Below are 16,499 nucleotides of genomic sequence, written 5' to 3'. Positions count from 1 at the left end.
CGTGTTTGATTTCTCTTCTTACGGTAAAAACGGTGAACTCGAACGGGAGATATTCCGTTATTCGCTTTCGAAGGTGGAAAAGCAAAGAAAAGGAGCAGCGAAAAAGGTACAAAACGAAGCCAGGGTTTATCAAAACGGAACAGTTCATTCCCCCCGCGGGAGGCGTTAATGTATCGTCGTGGATTAAACGAGGTACTCCTCGGCTGGTTATTGGTTTAGTGGGTCAACCATTCCATTTTCTGGAAAGTTAACATCGCGTCACCGTAAGCCCGACGGCGATACAATAAACTCCTAAATGCAGGCTTAATACCGCCCGAGGGTGTTGTATTTTCTTCAAATAATTCATGAAACGGGCCGAGAATTCGAACGCAGAAAATTAGTTCGCCAACCTTCTCCCTCGCCACGCCGCCATTGTTGTTTTTCCTTCTTCTCGTTCCCGAGCAAACTCCGCGGACGGTTCCCCCGAATTCTTTTGTTTTGAACTTGCTGAAATCTTGATTACCCCGCAGATAAAAAATGTTCCAGGCAATCTGCTGATTGGATCCTTTCCCCGAAACTTTCCTTCGGGTATTTCGCTGGCCCCCGACTCTCCGGCTGTCTTGTTTCCCGTGTTTATCCAACCTGATGTGGCGTTAAATCGACTGGGCCCTTCACGCGCGTCGAACGGCCTGTGAAGCTTCCAGCGGATCAGAGAAATATTTCTTCGTGCATACTGGAAATCAAGCGTTTCCCGAGGCTTACAAACATCTTAATTTCACCATTGTTCTCATATTTCACCACTGTTCGCAATCCGAAACTCGATATGTATGTGTGTTAAATCTGAACCAGAGTCGTTCCAACCCAAAATTGCTCCTCATCACATAGTAAATACAGATAAGGTGCTTTCAATGAAGGACAGGCTAAAAGAAAAATTCGCGAACCAATTTCAAGGCAGACCTATCCCAGAGCCACGAAGGAATCGATCATAATCCATCGTCTCACGCTCTGGCTGTTTGTTTGCCCTCAGATAAACCTGTGGTCGAAGTGATAATGGATCCGGAGGCACCTGTAAACGAGGCGGACCGTTTGAACGTCTCTTTGACCTGCGAAGTTGCTTCTGGAAATCCAGCGAGCCTGACCGCGGTCCGATGGTATTTGGACGGGCACCTGCTGAAAGAACTTCCGGATTGCACGAGAAATAGCACCGCGACCACCACGACCACCGAGGAATCTTTAATTTTCTGCGATATCGATCCGAGCAAGTTGCTGTTGGAAGCAGTGGGACGTTCCTTTCACGGGAACTACTCTTGCGAGGGCAGAAACGACGCTGGCTGGGGACCACTTTCGCCGAGTGCGCCTGTTATAGTCCATTGTAAGCTCCTTTAATTTTTAATCCCTCGATCCAATCTTTTTTCCGGCGGGTCCCGCATTCGGAGACTTTTCAGTCCGTTGATCTAAATTATTTTCTGCCTTGTAAAGATTCACAGGTGAGGACGCTTCGGGTCGTCGAAAATGGAACACGGTGAGAAGGTTCCCCGAGAATTTTCTCGGACCTGTCAGAACTGCTAAAGTAGACATTTCAGACGGAGGCGTACCTTCGTTGCTGATTTAACCAAGCTTCCTTGTTCGGAATATATATTTCTGATCTACACGTGAAACGATTTAATTGGATATTCAGAATTTCCAGACCGAATTCTCGAATAGTTACGCCTCTTGACCTGAAACGTTCACACTAATATTTCAAAGATAACAGTCCTATATACTTGATATCGGTCACATATTTTCTGTTGTCGAGCAAGTTTCAAAATACCTACCCGGTACCCCTACCTATCTCGGTGTCCCTCTAAAAAATTCATCAACGACCTTTTAACCTATTCGCCTTTTAACTCATTCAGTTTTGCCTTGGACCCCAAGATTTATTACAGATACGTAATCTAGGTTATTATTTTGATAATAAAAAAGTGATATTAAACTTTATTGTTTTAAAAAGAAAATTTACGATTTTCTTTTGCAATAATTCGTGGCCCAAAAGCCTATAAACTTATCCTTTGAGTAATCGCCAATTGTTACTCAAACTTAATATTATTCCAATTAGTTTGTAATTGCAATCTACGAGAATCTACGAGATATCTCGTACTTGACAGTGAATAGGTTAATTACCACGCGAACAGGTAGCGAACACCATATCCGCCAACCAAACTTTTCCACTGTGTTCGAATTATCGAACTAGAAACTAGAGATTGTTAAAGTGGAACTGTAAAGTACAAATTACGATTTCCTTATTGTTCCAAACGACAGACAAACCAGGCCCGGCCTCGATCTCGTACGAACCTCAGCAGGTAATAAAGAAGCGACCGTTGACCATCACGTGCTTCGTCCTGGACCCAGGACGCCCAAAGGTAGTTGGCTTCAAATGGTTACGAGGCCTTCACAGACTTCCGGATGAAAACGACGCCACCCTTACCATCGAATCGGTTAATTTGGAAACTGAAGCGAACTTTACTTGTCTCGCTTACAATGAAGCCGGCGACGGGGATCCGGCCACCACGTTTATCGACGTGTCTGGTGAGTTGTAAAGTTAGTTGAAAAAGTTTCTAATTCCCGCACGAATAAATCTGCGATACGTCTTTCGCGCGACGTTAAAATCGCTTGGACGTCTGAGGATGAGTTTTGATCGGAATAATAACGTTGCACGTGTATAAAGTGATATTCTTGCGATGCGAGAAAGTTCTTAGATTATGGTAACGAATACGTAGGAGTGTCGTAAATTTGCAAAATAATTGAAATGACGGAGCGAAGGAAATTTACGGTAATTATTTCTTCTCTTCTGTCTATGTTTGCTATGCAAAAAATCTTTCTCGAAAAATACCAAAGACGGTTACAAGCAACAGCTTCTAAACAAACGTCCATTACGGAGGCGTGTTCTGGGGTAGAAAATTTAGCGAGTTTCCTTATCTCTGGCTGGCAGCAACAATGTCACCGTTCCCGTTTGGAAACGCGGCTGAACTTGTTCTTTGATTGTCAATAGCGGCGCCAGCCTTTATCAAGAAACTGCTTCCTTATCACGGGTACGTGTACAATTCCCCGAACGTTAGCATCATGTGCTGGGTCGAGTGCGCGCCAATTTGCAATATTTCCTGGCTGAAGGACGGCATACCCATGGATTTCTCTAAAACGAATCGATACTATCTGTCGAACGTTCATCATCCGCCCGATCCACAAACGAACGACTTTGAGAGTATCCAGTCGACCCTGGTGTGGAACTTGACCGCCTGGTCGGGCGGACAGCTCGACAGGGTCGAAGACAACGTCAAATTCACTTGCGAGAGCACCAGCAACGGCATCGGTCCTGGAGTCAAAAGCAGCACTCATTTTCACGTGGAATGTAAGTCCTGTTGAATCTAACCGCCGCGAGATCGAGGGCTCCGAGATCGTTTAACTCTTCGGGACTGAGCGGATTAAAAAACGTCCCACCTTTTGCTTAGTATGCGAGATGGGATATCTTTTAACCAAGCAACGAAAATCGATGCGCGAATACGGCGCTATAAATCACTTTACTCCGCGCCGTTTACCTTCTCAAAAATGAATACCTAAACGTTCCTCGTTTTTTTTTTTCTCGAATTTTTACGGAAGAGCGGCCATAAACGAGGGTGTAAACGATAAAATACGGCCACTTCAGATGATAAATTTTTGTCCCGCAAGTTCCCCCGGAGAATATGACGATCTCGAGGAAAATAATAAACGTCATCGTCGACACGATACCGGAAACGGTGAACTGCAACGCGAAGGCGCATCCGGAGCCGACGTTCCGCTGGTTTCGGGAGGGCTCCACGGATACCATCGTCGAAGGTCGTGTTCTCGATTTGAAGGTGCCCGTGCCGCGAAGGAGCAGCGGAACTTACTACTGCGAGGCCCTGAATCGCCACGGAAGCAGAAACATCTCCATGGTCATGAATGTTCAATGTAAGTAAAGAAAGATTTGCTCCGCTGGCTTCGAGTCGTTTCGAGTGACATTCAAATATTGACGAAGATTTAGGTCTCCAAAGCGGAACACTTCCTACGGAAAAGATAGTCTTTTTGAGTCGTTTATTCCTCCCTTTGCATAACTGTCACCAACTCGATATTTTGGAAACTGTTTCGAGGATTTTGATGATCGAGGTCTCGAATCGTATGGTTCAAGAGCTCTTCGAAGCTTCGAGTACTCGTTAAAGCTAAAACTAAAAGGAAACTCGTACAAACGCGAATTAACGTATTCCATGAATCCATCTAAATATGCATCTCAAAAATTTAAATAGCGACTTAAATTTCACTCGGGAATGCGTAAATGAACTGCTACGAAATTACATCCGATGTTTAAAATTTAATTTTGAAGTACGTTGAGAGATAATTTTAACTAAATAAGCGTTAGTTCTACTCTCGGGGGTTCAGCAATGTTCCCCTTTATCGGGATGGCCAGCGAGAGGGTGAAGTTTGAGAAATACTGGGTTAGTGCATGTTTCATGTGACACCGATGTGTCCGTCTAAAACCAGCCAAATTCGAACATTTTCAATTTCACAGTTAAGCCCGAATGTCACGTGGAAAAGGAACGAATAGACGGCGAGGATTACGTGGTGTGCTCTGCGATAGCTAATCCAAAGGAGACCGATTTCGTTTGGGCATTGAAGAATGACAACGACACGTTGGAACAGATCGCCGAGATGCGAAATGGGAAAAGCTACATTCGACTCGATACATCGGTGACAAATTTCCGGACATACGTTTGTATCGCGAACAATTCTATTGGCCAGTCCACCCCATGCGAACGGGACGTTCCAGGTACGTTGAAAGAATAACGCAATGGCTTAAATTTGACTTAGTATCGTTTTGCTAATAATAATTGTCGACATTTGATTGTTTTCCTTTCGAATTTTAGATTACGCAGCAATTCGTTATACACCTGTTTCTGTATTTGTAAATAATATTTTCCATTCGCTAAATAATCGATTCTATAAATTGCATAAAAGCTCACAGGTATTATCGTTGAATGTTTATTTTACCTGAATAAGCGTTATTGTTGCAATTAGTTTGTAAATTGCATACTGTCGTTTCCAGAATCGAACGCCAAAAGCTATAATCAATGATTTTCAGTTAATTGAGTTTGGTATTAAACTCTCAACCGGTATTAAATACGCAGATTATATTGTTTGATACGTAGCATTCGGCACCATCTTCTGAAACGTCTACGAGCCTGCATAATTGCTTTGCATCATGTGTAACTTTTATTTTCATTCATTTACCGTATATTATTATATTTAATACGTGTATTATTCCGAATGCAATTTCAACGAAAGTACAAGCACTCGCGACCATTTATTACGGTTTCGGAACTTAGGATTTAATTATGAAAGAAATTCCATTCCGAAGTAGTGCGAATTTTTACGTTAAACGAATTCCGTCGCCATAGTCATTTCACGTCGCCTGATATTACATTCCAGTCGTAATTCTCGTATCACATCATCTGGCTATAACTCCCGTGTAACGTACATTGTCAGGATACAGGAGTCTGAAAGCGTGAGATTAAGGAAACCAAAAACCTCTGAAAGCAGCTTGAGGGGAGCTTTCAAAAAATGCAGTGACAAAAGTTTCCTCTCAAGTTTCCCGTTACACGTTACGAGAAAAGTAGAACGGATTTACGAATTTTATTGAAGTACTAAAGAACCCTTCGAAATATAGCCGGTACTTTTTCACAACCTTCTTTACCAGGCTTACAATAGCATAAAATCTTGCTGCCTTAATCTTGGTCCGCTTATTCTTCCTATAAAATGACAGATCGCGTTGCTTTTATTCGGCCGCGGTCTAATTTTGTAATCTAATTTACACGGTTCTCCCGAGAACGATACATTATCGTTTAAAAGCGTGTCGCACCTGCGTTATCATTATCTTTTATAACAGACAAGCATAAGTAATTTGATGATTTAGGCGATCGATCTCCATTCACGTTGAAAGTGACCGATTAATATTTAATTTACGATAACAAATTGACGTTGCAAGCATTACACGTTAACGTAACGTTTTTAATACATGGAAAGTCATTATTGAAAAAAGCTCTGGTCTCTCATGGCCTCCATTCGTAGAGTGAGAAATTCATTTCCTCGATTAGAGTGGCAATCGAACTTAATATTCTTCTCAGATAAAAGTTAATCACTCTGGATATTGCATTTTTCAGACCGTTTTGAATAAATTATAGATGTAATTCTTCTCGCCCAGGAATTATTATTTACCGAAGCAATTTCGAAGTAGAATATCATTCCTGATACTTTACAGTTGTAGTTTAATGAACTCAAAGTGAAACGTACACTTGCGACTCGCAACTACGTTGACGTTTCCATGTAACCACCGAAGCTGAAGTTCACAAATTAGATCTTTCCTCGATGGTCGTTATTTGCATTAAATTCGTAACTTCAATGTATTCGGCTAAACTCGATACATCGTCGATTTGCATTTCTCATTTATTTTGGAGGTTGAATCACTAGGAGTATAATTAATTTGGCACTGTGTTTGTAAGGTTAACGCCCATGATACGAATTTCCTGTCGAATGGAACAACATTCGAAGTCCTTTTAATTAAAATTCGCACTTTATTCGTTAATTGCATGTAGGTGGCGCGTGAATGTTTAATGGAACAAGGATCGTGACGATGGAAAAGTTATAGTTTTATTAAAATTCTATGTAAATACGTAGCAACATGAATTTTAAACAACTTTGGTAACAAACACAAAGCTTTGACGAAGCGAAACTAAATACAAGCATTTCCCGTGTTGCAAAGTCATTTGCATGTTTCATAATTCGAGGCTGGCCCAACCAACTCGAAATCGACTACAAATTTTTCATGCAATTGATACCCTTACAAAGCGCGTCGTAGACAAATTTCCATGAACATTTCTTCCTCCGTGAAACTTCTTACTAATCTTTACGGTTGCACGGGAATATTATTGGACAAATGGGAACCACTTTTCCCGAGGTTACGCCTTGGGACAAAGAAATGCTCACGTATGAATCACATAGACAAAATAATTCAAAACCCCTCCAGTGGGACGTTTACCCTCCGACTCCTTAAGTGTTATCATTTCTTCGTCGGAGAATGAAACTGCCCCGGGAGAATATGAAAATCCGACCGATTAAACGAATCCTCTATAAACATTGTCTGGTTCCGTTACGAAAATTTTCATAGAAATAGCTTCGTTGGTATCTTGTAATTTCGTATATATCGACGAGATATAACGAAATATCGTAGCAGAAAATACTGGAAAATATCTAAGAGTCTAAAACGTTGAACTTTATACGTTAATATCGCATGATACTACATAGGCCATTTTAACAGACAACTTATAATATAATAAATTATTTATATATAAACGAAAGTTCTAAAGTCTCTGTCCCTTCTTAGCTCACCATGGACACAGAAGTAAGTCTTCCCTTAATTATTATCTTAAACATAGTAAAGATATTTTGAAGAACTGAAACACTTCGAGTGCTAGGAGTACGTCTCGTGCTTAAATTTAGCGATGCCATATTCAATTAGCTCATCATCAGTTGAACGACCTTTGTCGTATACATATATAAACTCGCACGATAATAGGCCCCTGTGTAAAATATTACAAAGCAGGAGATACGATTAAATTTAGGTTGAAATATGAAAATCCAGCACTCGAGATTGCCTGCCTTAGCTTCGTATTTATAATACTATTTCACAGCTGCCGGTGACATTTGAATTGCAACTATTCCACTCTGTTATTCGGTTGCCAACGGCCGAGGAGTTCTGTGAAATAGCGTCGATCAGTCCCAAAGTTGCCCCGTTTGACATAGAAGTTTCCAAGTTATTCGCGTAGCAAAAACTAGCCTCATACGTGCCAGCGTAAACATGGAATTTCAATCGCGCGAAATCTCGGTAAAGTCGACGTGATCGAAATTTTTCAAGTCCATAAATTTCGAGACGGAAACTTACTTGACCAAAATAGTATCGCGTTGAATATTTATATTATTTCTAGACGACGAATTCGTCTATCGTTTTATCCGCTCGATTATTACGAGTGCAAAGTATCAAATTAACCTTGGTCAAACGATGCTTGTTCCAGGTCATATACCGTGGTGGCACCAATTGGAAGGGAATCTCCTTTTGATCGTCATCGTGGCTGCGGTCGTCCTCATACTTGTGATAATAATCATCTGCGTGGCGATCTTCATCGTCTGCCGACGCAAACGTAGCCAAATGAAATGTAAGTTATATTCTGTTTCATATTTTGTGATTGTGATCTGCTACTCACAATAATTCGCATGAAGTAGACTATCCAATGGACTTTCTTCGATATCGTAACCACGCAATGAACAGTATAAATAATTACGAAAATTAATAGACGTAGTAATGGCTCTGAAAACTGAAGAAATTATGCCTTGAAAAAGAGTCTAAAGAAAGACAGTCCAAAGTTTTGATAGCTACACTCGATAGCTAAAGTTAAAAAAAAATCATATAAATCGATAAACGATGGTTGTCCTAAATACTTCACATTCATCGAACACAACATGGGCATCACTTATATTCAGGATGTCGCTTTACGATAAATACGCATTATTTGAACAGTTTGATCGATGTAGTAACAGAAAAATCTTGGAGTAATTTTCACACAATTTTTACACAAAACTTAGGTGATTGATTAAATTAGTTGTTTAGATACAAATACGAATCCCATTGATAAATTTCTACAACCGATTTTACACGTATTATTATTATTATTATGCTTACATGTTTTTTTTTTTTTTTTTTTTTTTTTATCAAATTCGTAAAGTAAACATAGCAATGTAATTTACCAGTATACAGTACGAAGTAGCTTCTTTCGTTGGTATCGACAAGAGCAAGCATGTAATGCATATTTGTCGTAGCACCACCTCATAAGAATTAAATTCGATAGATCATATTTGCTAGAACAGTTATTATCGAGATTGAAAAATGAAAAAAAAAATGTAATGACAGTCAGTTCCTGCAACGCAACGCAATACATTCCTTAGTAGGTCACGTGTTGCACTATTTGTTACGTTATTCACTTTTAAAAACAAACACCATTCATAACGATGAACACACGTGCATTCGTAAAATTTTAACGATTTGCACGATACATATATATATATATATATATATTCACAAACGTTACATTTCACGAGTTTCTCGCTAGTAAATTAAACGAAAACAAGTGTCAACAATTCGTCATACCAAACACCGAAACATCACGCGTTTGTAAAAATACATTTATTGCCATTAAGTCTGGCTGCAAATATATCTTTTCCCTATCTAATAACAATGCTTTTAACAGTCAATAATAATCTTTATGTTAAGCTTGACGTGTCAGCACAAAAAATGTGATTAAAATTATATGCAAACATTAATTTAATGGATAAAACTTTGATTGTTATTTTTGTATCAATGTAATAAGAAAGTTTAATTGCACCACTATATCTGTATTGTTAGTAACGAAGTTGTCATGTTATTAAAACTTTGTATCGTGATCGGATGACTGCAGCCAGACTCGCATATAAATCATGCACTGCATACATTATTTTACGTTGTTATTATCGCATAGTTCATGCTAGTTACAAGAAGAGCATGTCTATTATGTTACGTAATCGTATAAAGTAGATGGACAATGCGAATTTCTCATTTGAATGTGAAAACAAGTACATATACATATACAAATTATTAATTATACGAGCCTGTGCCGCGTTGCTGTGAAAACGAGGAAAAATGCAAATCTTATCGATTACTTCGTGGACATTTATAAAGATAACATCAACCGCTTCTGTAATTAATGAGGAGGAGTTCCCTTTGATTTGTAATTTTCAAATTAAATTTTATCGTTACAGCGATTTTACTATTTTTCTTTCCGCTTTAACAACGCATCTTTGAAACTGTACTGAACCCTGACATTCACTCTTGCTGTTGCGCAATTCAAAGATGATACTGTACAGTCTCAATTTGTATTTGAACCGCTATTAGTCGTAAATAAATAAATGTTAGGTTTACATGTAGAAATAATTAAATGAAACTTTTATACGGTGTACAGCGCACCCTTTCTTTTCTTGCATACTTGTTTCTCGCATTCCAAAGTATCTATAGATTACGTTCATAACTCCACGGCAACTTTTCTAGTTATAACTTCCGCTATTCCGAAGAGACACTTAAAGCTGAATCCGCGAATAAAAGAAATAATTTTTATATCGAGTTATTCCCCGTACATCAATTATTTCTCTCATCGTCGAAGAAACACGATTTTCAAACGATACAACATAAACTACACTTCTTTTAACCCTTTCAGACCTGAATTATTCTTTTTTCTCGTATTAAATTCTAATAGTGTAGTCTTCGAGGAAAACTGGTCTTTTTTCGTATGCAGAAATAAGGGCATTCGTCCTAAACGACAGTGTCTTGTGTGTGGTAATTTTGTGTCCTCGATTGTGGACGCCAGGTCTGATAGGTTTAACCTCCAACAACGAAAGAAATCCGTAAGAAACGAATCGTTAAAAATGTCCACGAAATCATTGGTTCTTTCGCGTAGAGAAAAAAAATATTCCGTTCCAAGAGCGGCACGTGGCTCGCGAATTTAACGGGATCCAGCTCGGAAGTTAGTTGGCGTTAATTAAATTCGTGCCGCTGCGAAGTTGAAACTCAAAAGAACACCCCGAATTAAACGCAAGGCTCGGATTCGAACGTAGTCCTCGAGGTACAGCAGCTGGCAACGGTCTCGTACAGTAGTCTCCCACTAACACAGAAAAACTGATTCGTTTCTGCTCTACTTTTTAATTTGGACTTGCTAAACAAAACACAGACAGTAATCGGGTGGTCGAGCTGGAGGAACGCGAACAGTAAGTACGAAATACAACCCATCGGCGCTCCCTTTCTCCCTTATCACTCTTCACGTTTATCTTTCTTCTTTTCCCTTCGTACACTGCTCGATGTTCTTCTTCTTCTTGTCGTTTCGCCACTCACCATTCATCTTTCGTTGCCCGCCGATCTCCTTTATTTTGAAAGATTACCCCAACTTCTGGTCGGTTGATGTTTGCGTCCGCATGGTGGCTATATTAGACGTGCTTCCTAGGGATGGGATCGAGTCTCGTGCCTCGGTGGTAAACCTTTCGTGAATCCAAGTTTCGAAAATTTCAAAGAAATATTATAAGTCACAATCTAACGTTTATCGGCGATTTTCGACGTCGACTTCTTCAGGCGCGATGAACATTAAATTATGAAAGTTTTAAAGAGAAATGATCATTCTGGAAGAAAACGATTCAAATTCTCGAGAGGTATCCTTCATCTGGAGGGTAATTAAAAAATTTCCAAGGGAATATCTTTCATCGCGAAGAAAATGACAAAGATACACGTATCAAGGAAACACTCGAGACACGTACAGGAAGTTGTAGTCTAACGGGTCATGACTTGAACCTACTCGCGAGATGCTTGATCCCATCCCTGGCTGCTTTAACTTATCTGGAAGAAAATGTAATCGTATTTTTCGCTTTATGAAACCACCGCATGCGCACGACAGCTTACCGGTATGCTAATAATTTAGTAGAATTAATTTGGAGCACATTGTATATAACACTGTCTACCGTACATGTACGGCTGTATGTGCTACTGTGCCACGATGCCCGCAGGGTCCCAGGTTACTAACTCATCCTTGGTAAATCTCGTTATACGATTGATCGATGGAATTATCGGTTCATCGTATCGACAGTTTAACAAGCCGAGGATCTGAAGAGGATTCTGTAACACCGTCATGTCACGAACCGAAATCTTCATCTTCGCGATCGGGGTGATAATTCAAATTAAACTACGAAACAGTTGTTCGACGGGGAAATGTTCGTTCGTCGAGTACGAATGTTCAATAATCTGCTTCGAAATAAAATTCAAGAATTATTGTATCCTTAAGAAGACCAGAACTAGTAGAAAGACATGGCGTGTTACACGATTCCGATCTATATACTTAGTACAAGAAAAACAGATTTGGTGATATCAAAACTATTATTTAATTTAGTCAAACTTCTTCGATAGACGTAAAGGGTACGAATACTTATGGGACTGGCTGTATATATAAGTATCGTGTATTATAATTTAAATGTGTTTCCAATGTGTTGAATGCGATGTCTGAATGTATTCTGTCGCGTGGTGTGGAATTTCATCCGATGTGTATTTCTATTGGTGGTTTACCACGAGGTAGAGATGGATGTATTTATAAGTGATTGGTAAGTTTGAGGGTAAAGCCGGGATTTCACATGCTTGAATGGTGGATAGCGGTGGCACGGAAAAGTTTCCGACGTTTTGTGGATGAGGATAGATTATACAATCTGACATCGGATGATACTTGATACAAAAATACGTAAAAAGTACGAAACAGTCGAATTTAGTTTAGGGGTACATTCGACCCACTTATGGGCATAACTTGTACACAAATCAAACTTTACGATGCGTAGATTCATAGTTTAATCTCGTTACGATCTCTACGATAAATCACCAAATGCCACCGTACTTTTCACCCCATGAACGCTGATCTTCGACGGTGTATGGGCGTTTAACGCGTGTACGTATCATCGGTATCATGACTTATCGACTTTATTGGTGTGAGTTAACGTAACAGCAACCCCGTGATATGTGTAGTGTGCACGAGATTGTCTCCAATCTCCGATCTCACAGGAAGCCGAGACATCGCTCTCTCTCCAGCTCTCCCCTTTCCGTCTCTCGCCCAGTCTTCCTCCACGGTTGAATGCACGTTCCGTTGCATAATTTAGTGACCACTTCCGGCTTATAATAGTTTACTGTCGAAGTCTGCGTAGAGGTGAGGCAGGTAAGGGTTGCACGTGTAAATGAATAGGACGGCGAAGTTCTTTGTTATTCGAATGCAAAGCGTCCACTGGCGCCCTTTGTTGCATAATTTAGAGACGATTAGTTGTACCAGTTGATCTCCGTTACAATGGCACCACTCTATTCCGTCGCGGTGACACTTTTGCGAGGTGAAAGGTAGGTGAAGGGTTGCATGCTCGATGAGCGGAAAGCTTTCTCTCTTTCCTATTGACACGGCCGACGTTCTAATCGTGACCTGAAACGAAGAATCCTTTTCGGCGGTACATTTTTCGACTCGCTCTGCTATCGAACGCGACGAGAATATTTAGAACGTTCGTTAACGTCGCGCCGGAATTTAAATAAGTAAGCAAGCGTTGTTGAAATTGAACCATTATCGGTGTACCTTTATTAGACCGGCAGATGGTATAACAAGCGTTGAAAAATTCAACGGGAACGACATGAGGTTTTACTTGGCTTCGATGCATTTTAATCCTGTCGCGTCTCGAATCAAATCTAATCGGTATTGAGAACAATCGTAGCTCAGGAATAGCGACAAGTTGTAAACAAAAATAAAGAGATAGACTCCCATTTCGAACAGTGACCTTCGATAAACCGCCACCACCCCCTGCATCCTATGCATATGCAATTCATCATGTACGAAGAGCGAAAAAAAACGAATTTTATTACCAAAGCATCATGGAACTGTGACTTTCATATTTTGAATTGCTAAACTTAGCGTCGCGTGTTCCGTTCTCGGTGGTTTTCGAAAATATCGCCAGGGATATCTTTCGCGCCGGGATTTTCGAACCATTCGATATTCAACCGGGGGATTATTGTTCGAAAAACAGGGAAACCGTCGAAGCACGGCGGGATTCTTTCTATATTTATTAAAACCTTTTGAATCGATTAACCTGTTTTCGCGTTACAGAGACTTTCCCAACAATAAATCTGTTTTCGCCGTTAAACTCGCGGAATCGGTTACAATGAAAATGGAAAATTATTTGGAAAATACTCAAAGGAAGGTACGATCGTTTCGAACTTTAATTAAAAAGTTCGAAAGGGTCGGGCATCGCGTTAACGTTCAATAGTTTAGTACCTTGCGAAGCAAAGCGAAAGCAATCAAAAGGATTCTTCTTTTCAGTTTTATCTTCGAGAGTAACCTTTTTAAGTGCTGTGTCCATACTGTACCCTACTGTATTATTCAAGCGTTTCCTCAAACTTCGGAACAAATGTCTGATTAACGGAAAGTCAATATTCTATCTTTACTAGGAGTCCAATTAAATGTGCACAGTTTATCTTGTTATAGAACCGCGATGCCTTGAAAATACTTCTCAATTTGCTTTGTTTACCACCCTTCTAGTAATTGGCAAGCTCTCTCGAGACGTTACACCTCAATATTTTAACAGCTGTTTATTACTGGTACAGTAATGGTAATGGTATACAATTATTTCGCTCACGTGCAAACTAAACATTTTCATCTCGATTACGATAATATTATTTTCACGCTTGAGTCCGTGAAACTACCATCTTGAACCCTTCTCAACCCTTCTCAACACGTTGATCGCCACGTCACTCGTATATGCGTGACAGCGCTTTTCACCTAAGAACAAAATAAAATAAAATTAATTCTGAAAGTTAAATGTCAAACAAAATGAATTCGAATGAAATATTTGAACTACGAATGTTTGATTATGTAGTTTCTAATAATCTATAAACAAAGTTTAGTCGCAGCAGAAATTTTCAAGCGTGTCAGTCTGGCAGTGAACGTGTTATTTAAGAGGCATATACCTTTCCTCTCGAATCTTTTTGGGAAAACTTTCCGAAGACACAGTACTAAAAAAGTAAACGCGATTAGATCGCTGGCATGAAAAATAATCGTTGCACAGTCCCGACGGTGGGCCACCGAGTCCTACGGTGTCCTCGCACTCGACCCAGGCACCTGTGCATCCGACACCGGCGCCAAGGTGGCCGTTGAAGCCTGGCGTGCTGGTGCACATCAATCGGAGCCACAGTCTGCGATCGGGTCTCAGCGTTCGTGCCAGCGAGACCCTGCGAAACGAACTGATCGCCAGACGACGCGACGAGCCGATGGCCGATCGATTCCTAATGGAAACGACGATCGTCAAAGTGCCAGCCAAAGTGTTCCGCAGGAGGAAGGAGAACGCGCGGAGGAGTCTGACCGTCTCTAGTCTGCATGACGACGGTATGATTGCCAGGGCTAATAAGATTAAAGCCATGTTTGGAGTACAGCTTAAAGAGCAGGCCACTTTGCCAGGCATTTCCAGAGAGAAGACAGGTGAGTCTGCGTGTACACCCTCAGCCGAGAGCGTGGCCGTAGAACTGTCCCGTTAAAGTTGGCAGGCACGAGACGCCTGAAACTTTGACGACTACATTTTACGAGGGCTAGGAAATTGTAACCCTGTCAGCCTGTTAATTTCGTCCGACTTTATTCGGAAGCTTGAATTCATATTTGTGTACCAGCTTCCCGTATGATCCTTGAATATTTATACAGTGCCTGTTCCCGAGTCGCCGGACGCTCGCTTGTCCGGCATGGGAAAATGCAAATTAAAACGCGAACAATTTCCTGAGGGTGATCACATTAACGCATTTTCAAATTAAAAGGCGGTGGCTTTTCTTGGTTTGCCCGGGGAAATTTAATCGCGTTCGACTCTGGAGTTTTTAAATTTTACAGAGGGGTCTTCGAAATATTCTACAATTGTATTTTACAACTTGAAATTACCAATTTTATTCAATTTTTTACGTAGAATCACTCCCTACTCACTTGCACCACTAGTTACGGGACACCCTATATATTGTTTTCTTTACAAGGCTCGCGAACCGTCATCATAGAAATTTGGAGAATTTCGGTCCTAACGCATTGTTTATAAAATGATTCCTCGAATCTCGTCGTCGCGTTGATCGCGCAACGCTCGATATATGAAAATGAGTCGCGAAATGAAGCGCACCAAATTTCAATTTGTTGTGGAAATGATTCGCATACGCTTAATTAAAAATACAGGCCGGTTGCAATTTCACAGTGTTCATCGAAGTACATTGAATACTTGATAAGCGTGGGTGGCTCGCGGAGATCCGATTGCCCGTTCGAACGAAAAATTACATAATGTTTGCGTATCTGCTTGCCAACATTAAAAACAGTTCACTTGATCCTTTGAAATAAATTACCATTAAACCCTCCCGCGGTGCTTGTTAAATTACAATACGTTTTAAAGCGTACAATACTAAATCGTCAACGGATTCGAGAGGGCAGATCTTGCGATATATCTGGTAATTGCCCGTGATTACATATTTTACATACATCAGGGCTTTTTCTGTGTGATATTTTCCATGACCTCTCGAATTCTTTCAGCGTTAATCCTGTTTAATTCCCTTTATTGGTAAAGCGTTTAGAAGATTTAATTCCAAGTATACTGTTTATTCCCCTTTTGCGCGATTCGTTGGGTTTGCTCGCCCCGAGGTAACGCGTTTAAAAATCAGAAAAATGTCTGGAACGATGAAAACTTCTCGCGGTTAATCCACCAAGTGTAATTTTTACTGGTAAATCTCTACTTACACCAGATGTAGATGTTGCAATTGCTATACCAATGTACGAAAATAACGCGTATATAATCCTCGAAAAATAACGAGTATTTTCATTCGCTCT

At 40.4% G+C, this 16,499-nt stretch overlaps 1 protein-coding gene across 4 annotated transcripts in view; it reads left to right on the top strand.

Annotated features, from left to right (window-relative positions):
• Window positions 1-16,499, top strand: part of LOC128886815 (hemicentin-1) — a 221,167-nt gene that overhangs the window by 185,532 nt on the left and 19,136 nt on the right. For 2 of the 4 annotated variants that reach the window (XM_054141986.1, XM_054141988.1), the window contains 9 exons: window positions 1,007-1,351; window positions 2,278-2,544; window positions 3,008-3,364; window positions 3,682-3,942; window positions 4,538-4,795; window positions 7,406-7,423; window positions 8,094-8,234; window positions 10,833-10,869; window positions 14,725-15,134. In XM_054141986.1, coding sequence (XP_053997961.1) covers window positions 1,007-1,351; window positions 2,278-2,544; window positions 3,008-3,364; window positions 3,682-3,942; window positions 4,538-4,795; window positions 7,406-7,423; window positions 8,094-8,234; window positions 10,833-10,869; window positions 14,725-15,134 — 2,094 coding nt within the window. The remainder of the gene's footprint in view (window positions 1-1,006; window positions 1,352-2,277; window positions 2,545-3,007; window positions 3,365-3,681; window positions 3,943-4,537; window positions 4,796-7,405; window positions 7,424-8,093; window positions 8,235-10,832; window positions 10,870-14,724; window positions 15,135-16,499) is intronic. The other 2 variants (XM_054141987.1, XM_054141989.1) reach the window with 1 other exon arrangement.

This window comes from Hylaeus anthracinus, unplaced genomic scaffold, assembly GCF_026225885.1.
Source record: "Hylaeus anthracinus isolate JK02 unplaced genomic scaffold, UHH_iyHylAnth1.0_haploid 11985, whole genome shotgun sequence".
In the NCBI taxonomy this organism is placed as follows: Eukaryota; Metazoa; Arthropoda; class Insecta; order Hymenoptera; family Colletidae; genus Hylaeus; species Hylaeus anthracinus.
The sequence above is the reverse complement of the archived record's forward strand: the minus strand, read 5'-3'. Positions and strand labels throughout refer to the sequence as shown.